Source organism: Tachypleus tridentatus, chromosome 12 (assembly GCF_004210375.1).
Source record: "Tachypleus tridentatus isolate NWPU-2018 chromosome 12, ASM421037v1, whole genome shotgun sequence".
Taxonomy (NCBI): Eukaryota; Metazoa; Arthropoda; class Merostomata; order Xiphosura; family Limulidae; genus Tachypleus; species Tachypleus tridentatus.
Window position 1 is genome coordinate 90,610,306 of NC_134836.1, and position 18,840 is coordinate 90,629,145.

Sequence of the window (18,840 nt, forward strand, 5' to 3'; positions counted from 1 at the left end):
TTTGAAGTTTCCATTCTCCAATTTTTTTATCTTTGTCTCAACATCGTTTAACAGTTTCGCTTCTTGGATATTCTTATTGAGAAAAAGATGTAATAAAGATCTCCAGTCATAACTCTACTTTGACAGAATTGCGTATCGAATATTAGGAGTTTGCTTTGAACCAAACATGCAGTTGCTAAACATCTTGTACGTGGCGCCAGGATCACTTCTGCATGACACACACAATTGTATGAGTATGTTTGTTTCTTTTGAATTTCGCGCAAAGCTACACAAGGGCTGTCTGCACTAGTCGTCCCTAATTCAGCAGTGTAAGACGAGAAGGAAGATAACTAGTCATCACCACCCACCACCAACTCTTGGGCTACTCTTTTACCAACGAATAGTGGAACTGACCGTATAACACCCCACGGCTGAAAGGGCGAGTATGTTCAGTGCGACGGGAATTCGAACCCGCAACCCTAAGATTACAAGTCGAGTGCCCTAACCATCTGACTATGCTGAAATAGCTTATATAAAATATGATAGATCCTCAGTATAATATAGAGATAATTATCCCCCCTAAAGGAAACTGAAATCAGCATGAACAATTTAATAAGATAAAGAGAAACAGTTGAGTTAATATTACATGTCACTGTCGATGTTTTCATATAGTGATCCCCCCCTAAATAAGGTTAACTGGCAATACAAAAAAAAAACAAACAAAAAACATCAACTTAAGAGATCCCCGTGACAGAAATGAGGCAGTCCTGAGCTCTGGTGGTCGTTCGATTATCTGTACGTCATCAGCACAAGCTAGTGTCAGACCTCTACAGGAGAAAATTGTGCCGTACGGTGACAAATGCCGGCAAAGAATGCAGGTGAGTGGCTATACTGTGATTAAGAATTTCTTCATATATTAGAACCATTGACACTGAAACAAATAAAATAACTTTAGCCTAAGATAAGATTTAAAGTTTAAGAAGTAAAGACAATTGCCTTTTCCTGAATGCGTACTAAATGTTGCCGTTAAAGAGATCCTGGTCTACCTGGTAAAACTGTGACGATGGGATTTTTAGATAGGAAAGACGTTCTTTACTGGTAGAGCAGTACTTAAGGATATTATTTCTGTACTGATTATACATGTATAGCTAGGAATGTGAATGATTTAAAAAAATAACCAATAAGAGTTTTGTTTTCCACGTGTATAACCTTATTAGAATGATTAAAGAATAAAACAAAGAAAACTAACAAATATAGCTTGTAGTGAAAAGATAAGCGAGTTGTGGTTTTGGTTAATTTGTAACCATCGTAACAATGATGAATTGTTGCTTTTCTTACCATTTTTAAATATTTACGTAAAGAAAGTAAGATATTTATTAAGATTAATTAAATGTGTACAAGATAATACCGAATCAAATAAAACCGGAACTGTATTCGTTAAAATTACCTGATTGAATACACACACATACGTATATTGTTTAACGTATGTATATATATATATATATATTAAGAAAAAAATCAAATACTTTATTGACCTCATGCATAGCGAAAAATTGAGGGGGCGTTTTCTCGTGTCAAGTTATCGCGAGGAGTAGTACATGTGTATGGACCACACAGAGAGCTCGCACACTCGAATTAAGAGATTTTCGTGATAACAATTGGAGTTTCTCGCGAACCGCTTCTGCTTTGGTTATTGAGACAGATTATATTCAGATTGTCCACCTGAAGATCCATGGCAAGAACAGTTATGACAAGTTCAAGCCTTATGATACGATATTTACAATGTTTGGAATTCCATTTTAATATATTTTTTTCTCGATTTGTGTTAATCTCGTCCAACTTTACTCAAACATTCGTTAAAATATATTAACATGCTGTTCGCAAGAAATCAAAATAAGCTTCAATATTGGATTACACTAATAATTATATTAATAGCTTAATATAAGTTTATATTGTAATTTTGTACTGTTGCTTCATTTTTTGTATTGTGATTAAAACTTTTCTCAGCGCCTGAAATTGCACTGCAGACGAATGTTTCTCAATACTCTATTATACGCTGCAGAACGAACGACGCCTAGAATAGTTTCGCGAAGTGAATGACGTCATACGAAAGATAATCGGTTGGCTTCTCTCGCTACATAAGCAGTTTGTTATACCTCGTACTATTTACTAAAGTATTTATAGGACCTAATACTTTTATTCCCATTTTTTATTGTTTCACGGCTTCTTTTTTTTAACATATACTTAGAAGGTTTATAATTATTTTACTCGCTTCGTTTTGGAGTTAATTTGTACCGTAACTCATGGCTCACATACTGTTACCTTGAAGTCCCCACTTAAAAACAAACAAACAGAAAACGTTAATGATTTAGTGATATATTATTAGTAGTATATCACTATATACATATATACATTATTAGTACTAATTAATTATTGATCGTTTTAACACTTAGGAAGGATTATAAATGTCCTACTTTATATTGTGAAAGGACAAGATAATCTTTACTGTTTTAATAGATTCCATTCTACATAATTCTTATATATTCTGTTTTTCTATATACTTATAGTTAAATATCCACTAGCTACTCAAAATACGAAAGTTAGTAAAAGCGTCGATATTAATTATATGGCTTGATCATAATATATACATTACGTGCATAAGTGTGTGTATATATATATATAGAACTTTGTTCTTTTATGTGTGCACGGGAATAGCATAGTCAAATCACAGCCGAAAACAGCGTTAACGACAAGAGCACCCAACTGATGAAACAATGTATTTTATTTAATCTTTATAATTAGAAACGTCAGAAAACTGCACTTAAGTATGCTGATTTCTAGGTTGATTTTTATTTCGCTCCAGGTACGTGACTTGCTCTAATCGGAAGTTATTATTGATAGAAAAGCACGTAAGTTAACTTTCATATAACGGAAGAAGTTGATTCAATGGTGTTTCCAAACTTTACAAAGGAAATAATAAAATATTATAAAAGTACTAACAAAAGGAACGTAATATAAATACATTGCACGCATACAAAGTTTACCTTGTTACTTTCTCACATGTTCTCGCAATCCCCATCGTATGAAATAATTAGTTTAATGTTAGTCTCTCGGTGGGGCTAAGTTCATGGATCTATAGTACTAAAATCTAGGGCTCAATTCATCGTGGTGGACATAGCTATAAACTAAAATTTTTTGCTTTAATAGCAAAGCCTGTGATTTCTCGTATTTTCAAAAGAAGTACTTTCCCTAAATCGAGAATTTACGTGTGCTTTCGTAAAAGAAGCAAACGATAATTTAATGGATACCATTTTTTGTGCTTTTCGTTTTTAAAAAATTGATATGAAATTGTTAAATTGATAACAAAATGCTTAACTTTAAAACTTTGACAACTGAGTTATTATACTAGTATAACATAGACGAATGTTCAGATTCTATGTGTATACATAAGCAATTTAAAAAAATTCTTTGTACATTTGGGAGAGCAGAATGTAGGCTAGGCTTACTTTATAAATTTTTGTTGGCAAGGTTAGTTTTGCATTGGAGGACCGAAGAACGAATACTGTGTAATAAAAATTTAATACATATTAAATATGATATTTATAATCCACCAACATTATATGTAAACTATACTTACGTTTTATTCGACCTTCAATTTTAGATTAAAGTATTTGAATGTTTAAAACTTGTCACGTTCCTTAATATTTTGCACACATTTTGCTTCTGTGTTAAAATAAACCTGTCAGTCTTAGCACAATATTCTCGTAGGAGTACCTTTCATGTTTGAAGGAAACGGTAAGGTTTACACACAGAAAGAACCACGTTTGAAAAAAACCTTTCTCGTACACAGCTATAAAGAGTCTGATGTGGCTTTGTTATAAGAAAACATAAACACAATCTATAAAGAGACTTGTTTTCTTATTAGTGAAAAGTTATAGAATGGGAAATCTGTAGGATGTATGGGATTTTGATCATAAATCTCTGTAGCACATATTGCTGTTTTAATAACTATGTGCTGCAAGTAATTTGTTAACTTTTGATATATGTTTGCTTTTAGTAATTAATAACTTTCTAAGGCAATGGTCATTTGTATTAGATGTTTCATGACATTTTATGGTTTAGAATACCGTTCTTTAAGCTGTAAATTTTGCATGTTCTTTATTATTTTCATGCGAATATTATATTGTTATTTTTTAGGTAAACGTTTTTAACTTTCGAGGGTTATTTTCCACTAGAGGATATTTGATATTTACTACAACAGATATATCTTTAGGACATTCATTTCATCTCGTGATTGCATCAATGATCTTCTTCCCCTGGTGAGAAAAGTGGAAACGCCAAGGTCGTCCGAGCATTGTTTATATTGTAGTGCGTTCATTGATAAATGGAGAAGATCACTGTACCAAATACGCATGATACATTAAATGATAAGAATAGACCTTCTGCTGATTAATGTGAAAACATATAATTGACTTTAAAAAAAATCACTTTATTTCATTAAGCTTTCACACTAATGTGAAAATAGTCTAATTTCTGCAGCACAAACCTGTCAATGCATAAGGGTCGACATCCAATAGACGCTGTCACTGGAGCCACGTGATCAGTAGTGCGCCGCATTCACTATCATGTAACTAACGCTAGTTTGTAAATTGACAGTACGGGAACAGGGTTAGGACGAAGTGTGGTGATTTTTAAGGAACGGTTTTGAAGTGATAACACTACCAATTTTTATCCCGCTTGTATGTGCCTACGTAATACAGTTTAATATTATATTTGAAACTTAGTTATAAGTATACATTTCTAAGTATATTAATATAATTTATATTGCTTGTATTTTATCATGTCGAACCAAACACCACAGAGAGTTCGTAGGACTGGTTCTCCTAGCTCAACAAAGCAGGGCCCCTTAAAAGCAACTGTGCCTGTATCATTAATGAAACAGACTACTAACGTTAGCCCAACAAGATCGATAAATAAAAAAACTAGCCCCTCACATTCTCCTACTTCTAATAAAACCAGTGATGGAATAAAGCTTAAAGCAAGACAGTCACCTGATATTATTAGGATAGGTGTAGGCCTATCGGTCGATCGGCGCAGCCCAGGATCACCAGGTTACCAAGGTAGGCCTAGGCTAAGTCTCCAAGTTTTAATTTAATAAAATAAAAGCCGTTACATTTTGGGAACTCGTAATTCTTATTTAGTCTTTCTTATGTTTAAGTTCTGTGTTTATGTGCAAGAGAGCTATCACAAAGATGTGTAACTTTTTTATTAACATATTCATAAATTAGTAAGTCTAATAGCAAAAATCACGCCCAGTGACTGTCACTTGAACTTTAGGCCACATTACTAATAGTGTGTATTTTATGAATCGCACTGTGTTTATAAATTTCGTATTGCCCAAGTCTGGATACTGGTATTAATCTTGTTAAAATAAAACAATGAGTTTTTGTAAAAATAATAAAGAAATATAGCCCTCTATAATATTACAACTTACAGTTTGTTTGATGAATGCTGCCATATAGTATAATTGATTTTGAAGTAAGTTGTATGGAAGTTTAGTTTATGAAGTTTTGAAATAACTGTTGAAGCACCAATAATTATGTAATTGTCAAAATTAACATAGCAAGCTAAATTTTTATAAAATTATGAGAGTTTGTTTTAAAAAACTTGAGAGCCAAAATATATGGGAAGTGTACTTATTTGCTATATAATTTTTTTACTTTAAGTAATTTTTTATGATGAAAAGTCAAATTGGCCATAAGAAAACTACAGGTTAACTTAAATGATTAATAAAATAAATAGCATTTTATCTTTTCTCACATTAAGCTGGTTATTAGTATTAACACTAAATTAAGGATCAGTGTGTAAGGAAAAATAAAGTTGAAATATGCTAAATTATTTTTGTATGAATGTTATTTACATTTTCAGTGAATATTTTGTACATGTAGGCAAGAGTGGAGTGTGGTCACACTTATTAAGTTGTACCTATATATATTTACAATTTTTTATTAAAGGTGTGAAATGCCTTATACCATAATACTATTAACATCCATCATTATGAAAGAATTTTACAAATATTTTCTGATTAGAGATTATTCTCTTCTAACAAGTTTGTAATAGCTTTACATCAAAATATGCCTGAGTTTGTCATAAGTTTAAGTTTTGGCCTGATAACTTTGAATTTAGATGTCTGTATAACCTGTTATAATATGTAGACTTGGTTATGTTCATAATATTTAACACAGCATAACCTGTGAATAGTAAGGGACTATTTTGTACTTCAAGATTGCCCTGGTATATGCACCCTTGATAGGATTAATGTCTTAATGCAAGCATAATTTAGATTTGTTTTTCATATGTATGCAATGTATGATTTCCAATCGTGTTTGAAATACTGTACTTTACATCAACTGTTTTTAATTTCATTATTTTGTTAATAAGCACATATTTAGTAAGAACTTTTAATATATTGTATGTATTAGAATTATTAATGGTTTATTTTTATTAGTATGGATTAGGTAAAATAAGTGTGACTTAGTTCTTTTGTATTTGGGGTTTTAACATTAAAGTGAGTACTTACATAATGTAGGCAATATTGTGTTTATATGGGACTGACCACTTTTTGAGTGTTATAGTGCCTAACAGTTTAGTTATGTAGTTAGTTTTAGATGTTAGCAGTTCTATATGTATGCTTAAAGCATTTTTCAAAGCTCTAGAGATAATTTGTAAATCTAGATTGACATAATAACATAACATTAAAGGACAACAAGCATCCTTTTTGTCCATCTTGGCCATTCTATCCACTAAATTAAACACTCCAAAAAAGCAATTCAAATCATTTCCTTCCCCTTAAACTTTCCTAAATTAATTGCATCTACCATAATGTTGCAAGTGGATTCTTGCTTGCCAATAAATGGCTAAGAAAGTTGACACTGTGAGATTTTGTGGGCCTTTCATAATTTTACTTTTCACAGAAAAGATCATGTAAATGGTTCTCTTTCAAAACATTCTAAACATTAAATTGCACAAAAAACTGTGCATGTTTGTTTTTGTCTTACATAGATATAACTTGTACCAAATTGAAATATTAATTCAAAATTTTCTTGAACCAAGAGGACCAGGAGGACTTGTTTTATACCACTCTGAGTTAAACTAGCATCTCAGCTTCTAAATCAGAGATATTTGGTAACCCCTTTACTATATATGCTTTATACAGATTTAGGTCTGAAAAATTGAAAAGTATCTCTTCCATAAAAAAACAAGCAAACCTGTCTGATGGTAAATTACTGTTAAAAACAAGTAACACACACACACACACACACACACACACACACACACAAGAAATGTTTTATGAGTGCATAAGTGATTATGGGTGAAACTTGAACAGATGTAAATTACATAGGATGACCACTTCATTCAGCTGTGACTTAAAGTGTACCAATTTAGAGGAAGTATTTGACTCATTGAAATTTTGATGTTCTGTTACCTCATACACATATGTTTGTACATGTATGATAAGCAGTGATCATTTCCTAAGTTGGGTAACTTACAAGATGATAGAAGGCATATTTGAACAAAACATCACAATAGAATTAAATATATTCTTTTGTATCTATGTATCTATCCAATAAAAATGTAGAATAATTCAAACTAGACATATTAATGTTCTTATACAAGAAATTTCAAGTTTGGAACTTTATCCAAAAAAATATTTATTTAACAGTAACATATGGATAACAAGAGGCATTTTGGCTCTTCAAGACAGTCTTTACACAGCCACCATTGTAAAAAGTTGAATTTGAACTTGGATATCATTTTTATCCCAAAATTATGTGTTGTTCTCTTGCACTCTTGTATGTGCCTCTACTATTGTTGACTGCAACTCATTCCATTTTGTGACATTTTAAATTTGTGTTTATTAACCTACAACACTAAACTTTAGGGTTTGGTTCTCTTCAGTTGACAGATCAAAAATGGTGCATTGTGTGATTTTGTGCTAAAGAACACCATTCTTCAGAATACAACACAGAAATCAAGAGGCTATTCTCCCATTTACCTTTTAGATAATCTTTTGAACTTCAATAAGATTATCTTTTACCCCTTATTCTCTCTCCCTTGAAAAATAAAGCAAACAAACAAACCTGAATCTATCCCTATTAGATAACTTTCCATCCATGGAATCATTCCATTAATTCTTCTTTGAACTAGCAGACCAAAACCTTACACAGCAGTCTTTATTGCAGTGGAACCAATGATTTGTACAGACAGGTAATTATATCTTTTGATGTGTAATCAATATGATTATAAATATATCCCAAAATTAAATTAGGTTTAATTATTATTAGCAATAGAGCAATGCTTCTATTGCTTGACTGACTAATCTGTTATTGTGTCAAGATTTTTTTGCATTGAGTGAATTCCCATCTAAATTTTGTAAAAGCCCATGTGTGTTAACTCACACTTGATTTCTTGAAATTGGAGGAGTCAAAAAACAAAAATGCATTCATTCAAATACAATAATTTGATTACTGTTTGCATATTATGAGTTTTATGATGGGGATACGAGGGGTTTTGAGAGGGGTTGCCATGAAGCTCTGTAAGTGTAGTAAATGTTTGTATAATATACCTTAAGTAAAGATGTGGGGTCAGCTAGCCTAAAGCCAAGTGCATAAACTTTATCATGAAAGTAGAAATATTGATTAAATTTTAAACTTAATTTATGAATAAACCTATTTTCTGTGATATTACCAACATGCTTATTAAAACACAGACCTCTTTAATGAACAGACACTCTAAATTTAGAATTCAACAAATGTTTTTTAGTTTTGTTGTCTGTACATTTCATTTCACACTTTCAGTACCCAGACTAACAACAGTATTAGCTTATACTTTGGTTGCTAAGCAACAGAACATAAACACCATTGCTGAACATAGTGATACCAAAATGCACTGGCTTTTCTATATTTTAGAAGTTGTTAACCTATCTGAATTTTGTTAATTATTCTGAGTATGCCACAAAGTCAGTTCATGAATGATCTTAATGTTTATTGGCTTACAAAGGAATTTACTGACCTTTGACTGCCTCGACTGCATTTTCTGCTTCTTTGTTGATCAAGCTGCATTTCACAAAATTTATTTATTTCAGTCAGTCATGATATGTTAGTGAACTTAAGCGAGCTTAATTGAAATTGTGATAAGAGCTGGATTTAAGATTTTTTAAAATAATTTATTTATTTATAGCTTTTGTTTAGAGAATGATGGACCAATAAGTTTTGGTGTTGCCTCAAAACACTTATGGTAAAAACAGTAATAATAAGAAATGCTAATTTTTTATTAATTTATTATTTTTGTGACATTTATCAAGTTAATAGTAATTTTGATTACTGGGTGGTTGGAAATATTGACAACCAGTATTATTGAGAAACATTGCTTTTGATTAGTTGATCATTTTCTCTGACATTAATAGATTTAACAATACTAATAATTTTGAATTGATTGATTATTTTTTTTGACACTAATTGATATTTTGGATAATTTAGTTAATCATCCAGCTCTTCATATTATTTTTTTTTACATTAATTGATATTTTTGATAATTTAGTTAATCATCCAGCTCTTCATACAGGTCATTATGATACATACTGTATATAAATGATTTTATGAAATGCCTCAATGATGTATTTATGTCTATAAATTATGGCAGGTGTCCAATAATTGAGCAACCAATATCAAGCCAAGGAGTCCAACTGTGTAACATTAAAAAATTAAGAGTTGGTTATTGTGCCACTTAAGTTTAATAAATGTTTATCATGTAATGATTCTTGTGAGTTGTTGGTAGATTATAATGTAAGCACAAATCTACAGTGTAGGTAGGCTTATTTGTCATACATATTTTCCTGAAATGTTGTGCTTAGTACTAGTGACATCATTAAAGGCTTGGTAACATATTTTAAAAATTGTGGTTTAAGATATTTATAAGTTGTTTAAGAATTGTTTTTTAATATCAGTAGAACTTTAACTTGTAGACATTTCAATATTTAATTGTAACGTAAAGTTGTGTTACTATTTTTGGCCGTACGTGCTGTGTATGTCCAATATGTAGACCATAATCATTATGAATGCTTCATGACATGAAAGTGATCAATTAATGTTTTCATATGCTGAAGGGTTGCACAACCTTTATCACAAGAATAGTATATTAGAAACAAAATACTTCTCTCTCTCTCTCTCTTTATTTTTATTTTTTTTAATTCAGTTGTCATAAACAGCTTCAAAACAAGACTCTTGGCTTTATTCCAAGTTCTATACAGTCTCTGGAAATGTAATTGTAATGCAAGAGATAACCTATCCTATTCTAAAAAACAGTGCAATAGCCTGTAGTTATTAAATTCTGTAGGGCTGATCTAAAGCATAATGTTTCATTAGTGAAATCATGTGAAGAAGAAAGAATGGATTGTATATTGTAGTTACAGCTTGATGCAAAACGAACACATACCTGAAGTAACAAACATATATGTGAAGCTTTAAATGTATTGTGTATAAATGTTTATATGTTCCAATTTTTATCCACCCTATTACCAGATTGGTCTGTTCAGGCAGTGGTTAGTTAGTAGTAATGTTTTAACATTATTGTATGTTTTTCTCTTCATGTATAGATGTAAAAATTCTAAGGTTTGGATATGCATTTGTGGTTGCAAATTAACTTAGGCATAATTTTGTGTTTTTAGTATAAAATGTAGTTTTATTAAATTCTTTCTTGCACATTTAAAAGGGTGGAACATGATATGTAGTATTGTATTTCAGGTGTGCTGTGATTTATCTAATGCAGTACATGTATTGTGTAGGCTTCTTTTATATAAATGTATGAAATTTTAGTTGAAATTATTTTAACTTAAGAGGTTTTTCTGTGAAAGTTTAGAAAATATTTTCCAATATTTAATGAGTTTTATAAGGAAAATAAGCTGCTGTAGTAATTTTGTTACAAAATGTTTATTATTAATTTATAAGTGTTCATATAATTAATTTGGAAATTAACCAGTATATAGTATGATATCACAGTTATAAACACTTTCTTTACAAGTTGCATAATTTAAAAAGTATGTGAATATTATTAATTGAGATATTTTTATTTTATAAACAAATGCATGCATGAAAAAGCTCATGAACTTAGTTGGAATATTATTTTCTGTCATATTGAAGTTATCTGTGTCGGAAGTTCATGTTTCATCATCCATATAATGTAACATTTCAACATAATCATTTTATTCTGATGTCTGTGATATATACCACAACAGTAGCTGGAGTGGCTCATATTTCATTACCTATGGATTTTGTACAGCATTTGTATTAGTATAAAGAAAAGGGCAGTATAGTTTTGTTAATACTAATATTTGATTGAAATATCTTTTTATTTATCAATTATATTTGATTTTTTTTCAGTATTACCATTCAAAATAAGTTTGAGTGTTGTTATACCAGGACCAGAATAATTTTGTTTTTGATAAAATTACAGTACATGTATTTTGCATTTTCCTATAATCACATTATTAATTTAAGTATTAATAAGAATTTATGATAATAAATAAGGAACGCTGTGCGAGTTTTTGCTATCACTATGCCTGTACATGTACTGCATATGCACAATTCTAATATTGTTAACTATTAATGCAAATTCAAAAATATAAAGTAAAGGGAAATGATACATATTTTTATGAACTTACTGAGTGTGTGTGTGTGTGTGTGTGTGACACTAATTGTAATGAAAGGTCATGTAGCTCTTACATGTGCACTGTATATTAACTTACAGAATTGTATTTCTTTTTGTATACTTAATATTATTACTGGTTTTGTTTAGTGGAGAACTGTGTATTAAAATGGTTATTTTTTAAGTGTTTGTGAAAAACATATGGGTTTTTGTTGCTGTTTTTGTCAATCATTACTAGTAGTTTAATCATCTGTTGTTGAATAATTTTTTCTTCTATTTCTTTCAACCATGCTTTTTTTTTTTACAATTCTCAAATAACTTTAGTTAACTTTACTGATACATGGTTGGAGCCAATTACTGAGTTGTTAATAATTAAAGGTCTAAGACAGAATATTATGATTGCATTATTCATTCTACTTTTTTAAGGCATGTGACAGTGAATGAAAATTCTGGACAATGAAAGTGATTTAAATTCTTTGTCCTTGATGCTGTTTTCTTTTATTACTACAGGATTTGCTCTAGGATTAACTAATGTATGTATACCTATTAAAGATAAGGTATGGTAGATTTGAAAATGACAAAAAAATTTGAACCACTAGCAGTTTGAAAACTTGAACATTTCTTCTAGAGTAAAGAAGACAGTTCAATTTGTCAAAATGCAATTAGTTTTTATCATTTTTTTTGTAATGTGCATATGTGCATGTCTGCAGAAACATCAAAATCTAGGTTTATCATGTTGTGATGTTTCTAAATTATGTTGTCAAATTATGATGCTGTGGTTGTGGAAGAAAGGGTAAAAAGGGCCTTCTGGATATTAATTTGACAAGCAAAACATCATCTAAGATGTTTTTACACACCTATGATTTAAGATTTTTACTAGGTGTATTTAAGAACAGTGCATAAAATAAAAAACTTGCAGTTCACTCCAGTGTGTAGTTTTGATCATGAATACTAGGCCTGTTTTGATTTCATTACTTCATTAACCTTTGGTGTTTAACACTGGAAAATATTTTCATTTCAGTTTGCTGTTTAGTTGAGAAAATTTAAATAGTTTATAATACTCTGATGCTCTCATGACATATAGTTTGTAGCTGAACATTGTAAATATGATGTTTCAAATGTAATTAGGTCTGTTACAAATTAAGTGATATTTTACCTCTAATTTGTAGAAGCAGTTACACTAACTGGATCAATTTGTGTAAAATTAAAGACTTAAGTATCAGATAGTGGTGTATGTATATATCTTAGCCTTCTTTGTTACACTTTTGACTACCATTGAAGGGGAGGGGTGTGTGTGTATGTGTAAATTATAAGAATAATTTAGACAAGAAGTGTTTCAATAAAAATATCCATTATGCCTTTACAAGTACTAACTAGTTCATCTGCAGCCTGCAATTACTTCATCAAGGTAAAGTATGACTTCATGCAAGGATGAGTCATTGCTGTTTTATATTATACATCGTGATGGTTTTTAACATTTCATATAAAATTAAGTAATTAGGTCTTTTAGCTTTCAAGTGTTGTAATTACATGTGCATTTTTAAGAGATAATTGCATGAAATCAAAAGCTTAAAATTATAAGTACTTTATCGTAGACACATATTTCAAAGAACAGTTCTGTGTATCTTATACTTTATTCAATATGCAATTTTACAATGTGTCTGTACATTTAGAACTAAAGTGTGTGTGTGTGTGTAGAGGTACTTTTAAGACTTGTTAAGTATTAAAATGTGTTGCAATTTATAGTATTTTTTGTTTTGTCTTTTATTAAAATTAATAATATTCCTGTGTAACAAAATAATATATAAACTGAACAAGACAATCCTGAATATTTTATAATTTAAAATTGTAATTATATCCCACTTGTCACTAACAAAATAATTTTTTATACATGTGTATTACCACAGTCATTTTTACACATTTTTTTAAATTTGTAGAATAACAGTTGTCTTGTATGTGCATTTCTAAGTACTAGTAATATATTTTGACCAAGATGTATAGTACGAGTATATGCTAAATCTGAATAGAATGGTTGATGACAGAGTTTGACTTGATACAATGAACTAAGAGTGCTTTGCATGTATTAAATCTTCATGCTGTTAGATTTTTGAATGAGATGGAGTATATAGTGTGATTGTTGTTATATGCAACCTTTTTTTCCATTGGCTACATGTATGTTTTTCAGTATGCTAAATTATCTGTTTATCTTAATTTTCTCATTCATTCCAACTATCAAGTGTACATGCGTCTCATCATTTCTGCCTGCCATTATTTACTAATATATTTAGAGCATTGTTGGTAGGAAAAATTTATTGATATGGTTTCATATTTTATGATATTTATAACTACAGTTCTGTTGTTGTCAGATTTGCTGTGTGTTGTTTTTCTTGAGATGGTAATTCACATCTGCACATAGTTTAGCTAACTTCCTCACACATCTGACAGGGATTTGCATGCCACTAGCTTTGAGATAACTTTCATCTGACTTCACATGATTAACATGAATTGCTCTGCTGCTTAATAACATCATTATGTTACAAAAGTCATACATTAACAGAAGTGTGATATCCTATATGTTAAGTAACTTTTCATGTGCAATTGCACTTGTGGTGACTTCATGCTTTTCTTCACTGAACAACTCAGATATATTTAAACTTTAAGATTTTACTGAGATTTGCACATTTAATGAAAATTGTTTCATTATACTTGTTCCACATGAATTTATAGGCTAATGTGAGATCAACCTATCCCTGTGTTAGTGATGAAGTTACTTACACAGGAAATATTTCGACATGAGATTTAGGAGGCTTGCTGAGAATGACAGGATGACCATTATTTAAAGAATTGTGGATCCATTATACAGACTGGACCTTCATTCTTCTTGATTTGACGTTGAGAGTGAGGAAAATGACTTTGATCATCTGTTTTCCCCCTCCTAGCATTACCTTTGGTACCTCAGTATAAGGAGAGCTCTCAAACTTCTTTTCTATTTCAAGATTTAATATCTCTGATATTTTCTACCCTTTTCTTTCTCCTGTGTCTTTTGACACTCAACATTTCTTGTTTCATAATTCTAACCCTTACATTTATTTTGTTTTTCTCCTTCTCCTGACATTAGTGTTTATGCTGACATATTTCTAGATCAACTTCATACACATAATCTTGTACCTCACCCTTTTTGTTTGCCCAGCTTGTGTGTTATGGCTTATAACCATTTTGATTTTCCTTTGCTTGATTTCCAGTCTTTGGAATCTTTCTTGCCTGTTTTGGGAGCAGATTCCTTATCAAGTGTTTTGCTCTCTACTTCTAATTTTTCTCATCTTCTATGTGCCTTATTACCATTTTATGTTGCCTCTCCTCCCAACACCTTAATACTGACGTGTTCCATTCCACTCCCTTTACAAGTTGTCAGGGGAATATTATTCTGTTTTGTTTTCTACTGTGGTCCATTCTACATCTTCTGCTCTTTTGATACTTACTTGGTTCTTCTGTTGTTGGATATGTTAGGAAGGGATACTATTCTCTCCCTCTCAAGTATATACCTGCATTTTTACTTTACCCCTGATCTTTATTTTGCCCCCTTTTCTTGGCATGGGAGTCTTTAGTGGTATTTTTGATACACTTGTGTCACAGACTGAGGCAGCTCATCACCAACCCTCCCTGGCTTTTATAGTTTCTTGCTTATGTCAACTGCTTCATTCTACTCCAGTTTCTCAACCAAGTTTCTCTACCCCTTGCCTTTAGTTTCCTACTTCCAACTCTAGATTGCTAGTGATGATCTACTTAGTTTGGGACTTTGGGGGGGGGGGCATTTATTATGGTTTGCATAACCTTTTGGTTATGTTTAAAAGCTGACAGATGGTTTCTTCAAGTTCTTGCTCATGAGCTGTATCTCCACTTCTCTCACACTTCATTGTCACCCAATTTTCTTCTCCCTCCAATGTTGCCATCTTCAATGTTTTTAGGAGGCAGTGTCAGATTTTCTTGACAAAACATTGAGTGTGAGTATACAATCCTCCTCTGGATTTTTTACCCTTGTCTCTTTGTGGTCCCAAATATAACTGGACACTGGTGTTTAGTTATCAATCTTTCTTCTTGGATACGTTAGGATTGTCCCACACTTATGGATGGAAATTATTTTTTTTCTGTTGGCCTTTTTCATTTAGATTGTTGATCACTGAGTCAATGTTTTTGAACATTCTTCCACATTCTGATTGCCCAACCCTCCTGACATTTTGTATGCTTCATTTACCTTAATTGTGTCTTGCAGTTTCTATCTTTTTTTTTTTTTTGGTATAGTTTGGCCCTGTATGTTTTCAACCATGTCATAAGAGCCTTTGATTTACATCTTTATTGACTGGGTTTTATAATTCAATTTTTACATGGACATTTGGTTCACTATCAGGAAGAATCCTTTTTCTTGCACTTCTCTTCTTCAAGAAGTTGCTTATTTGGGTGGCTAATTAATGTTTTCAAATCCTTTCTTACACCCACTTAATATTTTGTATAACAAGAAATTTTTCTTCAACTCTTCTCTCAACTATGTCCAACCCTTTTCTCTTTGTTAGCTATGAAGTTACTGGTCACCAAGATTCACATCTCTCATTCTGTGCAAAAGGTTATTTCTGGCTTCTCTGGAGTCACTTATCCCTTTAGGTCATACACATGTGCACATACTGCAGTAAACATTGCAAGGTTAGTGTGATTCTTTGTTGTGGACAATTCACCTTCCTTTTCCTCTACATTAAAGAAATATCTTGGTGACTGGACCAGCCAAACACCACTTCTTGAGTTCTCTTGCCTCCTCTGAGACATAGTAGCAGATTTAAGGTTGTGTGTGTTTGGGAACTAATAATTTTTGTGAGTTGTACATCCCATTTAATTTTACAAAGAATAAAATTATCTGTGAGCCCCCATTAAGAACATAGGCCCTGGAGTTGAGCTCCCCTCTAGCCTCTAACCAAATACACCATTGTTTAGACCAGAACTTAATCTACTCACCAGTGCTTTTCTCACAGTTTTGGGGGCATCTCTGAATAACATCCTAACTATCGGCACTTGAACATAGGACAAGTGCTCTCTTTACTTCATTGTGCTTCAACTTCTTGCTGTCTGTCAGGCATGTTCTCATCTTCTACTCCTTCTAGTAGATCATTTGGTTATAATCCATTCTGACAGTTCTATAGTTGTTTTATACATCAATCATCAGAGGGGCATTCTGTAAAGGACACTATGTTTTCAGACTTTGGACTTTTAATTGGGCCCAGTTTTAGCATGTCATACCTATGGAATGGTATTGGCTCCCTCAAGCTTTCACGTTTACCACTGCTCTCAACTACAAAATTCTGCTTTTTAATCTTCTGTTCCTCATCCCTCAGCTGGGGCTGTTGATGCTCTCAGCCAGGACTAATCTCATCTTTTTCTCTATGCTTATTCAAATTTCCATTTATTACCTTGAGTCCATGTGTTTCCTTTGGATACTTTTGGAAAGGAACTTATCTTAGTAAGATTTGCACCAACATTTCCAACAATTCATTGTGAGAGTCTAGCTAAGTTGTGTACAGAAGTGAATTATCATCTCAAAATTTAACATTTTTATTACCACAGAAAGATATTTTTCATAGATGTCTTGCTCATATTCCCTCATCTGGTGCACTTCTAATTTTCTTGCCTTGTTGAAGAATGAAGTTACCATGAGTACAAGTGTATAGCAGGTGTTATTGCACATGAATGAATGTCATCATGCAAGAGTACAATTCATGTTAAATTAGGTGGTAGTTGCCTCAAACGTAATGTTCTGTAATTCTTCTTTTTGATAATAGTTTTGGCAGTTCTTTTTTCAGGTGTTGAGTTTGCTTTTATTGGAATATTTTCTTGTAATCCTTCTTTTGATGGGCATTCAGTTTGTTGATCGGTTTTCTCAATTTTCATGGTTGCTCATATCGTTTAGATATTTACATTTAACAAGTTTTTTTTCCAGTCCATATTAATGTAACTTCTTTGCTATTCAACTCAGACAGCTGGCTAATTCAGATATTTTATGTGAAAGTGTAATGTTGGCAGAACTAATGTACTTAGTATTTGTACTGCACTTCTCTTGTTGGGCCATTTTCTTGTTTCATATTGATTTTTTTTCCATGTTTTTCCTAACACTAAATGCATTTTTTAAGGTAACTACATATATTACAAGGTATTTATTATTAATATACAAAGGATATTTTACTCATTTCTTAAACCAACTCAGTTCTGGTGTAACTTGCTGGATGATGACATTTAGGATGCTTTTTTTGCCTACTTTATTCATCCAGGCATTGTATTTCTGTGGTTTATGCCATAAAGTTTGAAGGTAACTGCATTTCTGTTGTATTTGCTAACCTTTCATACTTCTTGGCAAGAATACGTTGTATTTGCCAGTTGATTTATTTCCAGAATTTGTTGCTGTTTATTAAGCAACTGGTTTTACATTATCACTTACAAAGAGGAATTTTGTAGTAGCATGGCTTGGATCTATACCCTTTCCTTTTTTATTTTTTTTTCCTCTTTTAGTGTTTCATAAAAGACACTTTTAGAATTGAATTGAAGTTTTTTCCAAGCATTTTAATTCTCTTGATATCCAGATAAATAAGCTCCACCTAGATAAAGAATCATCTGTTCCAAAAACTTGTGTTATTTTACTTGTATCAACTTTGGATCTGCTTTTAAGAGCTTCAGAGTATCTAGGAACCCTGCAGTAGAGTCAGGGCATCTATTCTTTTAATTTTATAGGATTTGTTTATTTGACCAAGGGTCAGTTTTTAAACTGTTATTTTTGGCTTTTGTTTCATTGGTTTACATACAGTAGTAGAGCTCTTTTCTGTGTTTGATGCTCACATTAATGAAACAGTAGCTTACTAATTTATATACAGTTGACTGAAAGCAAAATATTTTTTACTTTTAATGCTAACAGGTAAATAACAAATATGTAGTTCCTAATCGTGTCAGAAATATGAACAGAAGGTTATATATTGGTACATGATGTGCCCGAGATATCAAACTGACAGTATACAGATAGGAAGGGTATGTGCTTTTAGGATCAATTGAATACTGCAAGTATTATTTTCAACAGTTGTACGCACAATTTACATCATTTAGAATTTGGAATTTCGAAAATTCCAAGTT

General features: G+C 31.5%; 1 protein-coding gene across 4 annotated transcripts in view; it reads left to right on the plus strand.

The window, feature by feature from the left end:
• Positions 1–768: 768 nt before the first annotated feature.
• LOC143233971 (protein FAM117B-like) overlaps positions 769–18,840 on the plus strand; it is a 151,039-nt gene continuing 132,967 nt past the window's right edge. For 2 of the 4 annotated variants that reach the window (XR_013018452.1, XM_076470915.1), the window contains exon 1: positions 4,634–5,099. Coding sequence is in view for 3 of the 4 variants with exons in the window: in XM_076470915.1 (XP_076327030.1) it covers positions 4,820–5,099 (280 nt within the window). In the remaining variant the exon portion in view is untranslated. Of the gene's footprint in view, positions 858–4,633; positions 5,100–18,840 lie in introns of those variants that run through there. The other 2 variants (XM_076470917.1, XM_076470916.1) reach the window with 2 other exon arrangements.